Source organism: Daucus carota, chromosome 7 (assembly GCF_001625215.2).
Source record: "Daucus carota subsp. sativus chromosome 7, DH1 v3.0, whole genome shotgun sequence".
Classification (NCBI taxonomy): domain Eukaryota; kingdom Viridiplantae; phylum Streptophyta; class Magnoliopsida; order Apiales; family Apiaceae; genus Daucus; species Daucus carota.
The window spans coordinates 6978055-6979894 of record NC_030387.2 but is presented as its reverse complement, the minus strand read 5'-3'; the positions used below and the strand labels follow the sequence as shown (position 1 = coordinate 6979894).

Here is a 1840-nt window from a genome sequence, read left to right as displayed (position 1 = left end):
ATATCAGTAGAGTGATTTAGGAGTGTGATTGATTTGTTTTTCCTGGTTTTTAGCCACATTGTGTGGTAGTCATTTCTTTATATGCATCTGTATGTTTCATTATGAATAATAAGAAGAGACAGAAAGTTCTTGAAGTCCATATATTCTGTGTGATAGCATTCATTGATATACATATGATATTCAAAGTTTAAACAACATTTGGCATCAGAGCTGAGGTTGTCCACAACTATCTCAAGTGTATGTCAAGGTCAGCAACGATGGACGCAGGAAAGAGCAAAGGAGGAACGATGGGCTTGAGTTATCCCATGTTAACCAGAACAAACTACACAGTATGGTCGATGAAAATGAAGGTCTTCATGCAGGCACATGGAGTCTGGGAGTCAATAGAACCAAGCGACCTGAAGGCTGCTGTAGAAGAAAGACTGGATAAGATTGCTCTTGCCATGATCTACCAGAGTATACCAGAAGAAATGTTACTCTCTCTTGCAGAAAACAAGAAAGCTAAGGACGCTTCGGTGGCGTTAAAGACCATATGTCAAGGTGCAGATCGAGCAAAGGCGGCCAAAGTTCAGACCCTTAAGGCTGAATTTGAATCCCTGAATATGAAAGATGCAGACCAATTGGATGATTTCTGTATGAAGATCAATGGGATTGTAACAAATATTCGAGCACTGAGTGAGGACATAAAAGAATCCTATGTGGTGAAAAAACTGCTACGTGCAGTTCCTTCTAAATTCTTGCAGATAGCGTCGACCATAAAGCAATTTGGAAATTTGGAAAAAATGACGGTGGAGGAAGTGATGGGATCGCTTAAGGCACACGAAGAAAGAATGAAGGGAAATAATGAAAACAATGGTGGCCAGCTGTTACTCACGGAGGAGGGTTGGCTTAAAAGGGAGGATGAAGAAAGGAAACTTTTACTTACTAAAGGGGAATGGCAAAAACGTATGAATAGAGGAGGATCAGAAGGAACATCAAACATAAGGAGTCGTGGCGGAAGAGATAAGAGCAAAATCAAATGTTATAACTGTAATATACACGGTCACTACGCTGCTGAGTGTAGAAAGTCAAAACGTACAAGGGATGTGAAGCAAGAGGCATTCATGGCACAAACAGACGACGATGAACCTGCTCTACTATTAGCAAAACACCTACATGACAACGAAGAAATAATGCTGAATGAGGCTGGTGCCAAAACTAGCCACTGGTAAGAAAGTAAAAGAAGGGTCGTCTAACGTGTGGTACTTGGACAATGGCGCAAGTAATCACATGACTGGTGACAGAGAAAAATTTGTGGAACTAGATGAAGGTATAAGTGGACTGGTGAAATTTGGTGACGGCTCAGCAGTAAGGATCGAAGGCAAAGGCTCGATTATTTTCAGGTGCAAGAACGGAGAAGAGCGTAAACTTCATGAGGTATTTTACATTCCCACACTATGCAGTAATATAATCAGTTTGGGTCAGATGTCCGAGGAAGGAAAAAGAGTAGAAATAAAGGGTGAATATTTATGGGTATTTGAGGAGCAAGGCAAGCTACTTATAAAGGTTAAACGTTCACCTAATAGGCTGTATAAACTACTTGCTGAAATTGTGAAGCCAACCTGTTTACTGTCAAAAACAGAAGAGGTCTCTAAGCTATGGCACACACGTTTAGGACATGTGAATTATCAGTCTACGGTGTTAATGAACAAAAAATAAATGGTGTATGGGTTGCCTGATGTAAGCTTGTCATATGAAGTGTGTAAAGGTTGTTTGAGGTCAAAGCAAACAAAGAAAAGTTTCCCTCAAACTTCAAGTTTCACTGCTACTCGGGCACTACAATTAGTTCATGGTGATTTGT

The 1840-nt window shown here is 40.4% G+C and overlaps 1 protein-coding gene across 1 annotated transcript; it reads left to right on the top strand.

Moving 5' to 3' along the window:
- The first annotated feature begins 257 nt into the window (after positions 1–257).
- LOC108194564 (uncharacterized) lies at positions 258–1211 on the top strand. Its single transcript, XM_017361524.1, has one exon. It carries the CDS (start codon positions 258–260, stop codon positions 1209–1211), a length of 954 nt encoding a protein of 317 aa, XP_017217013.1.
- The last annotated feature ends 629 nt before the right edge of the window (positions 1212–1840 follow it).

Coding starts and splice junctions, on each gene's coding strand:
- LOC108194564 (XM_017361524.1), top strand. CDS start 258: ATGGACGCAGGAAAGAGCAAAGGAGGAACGATGGGCTTGAGTTATCCC.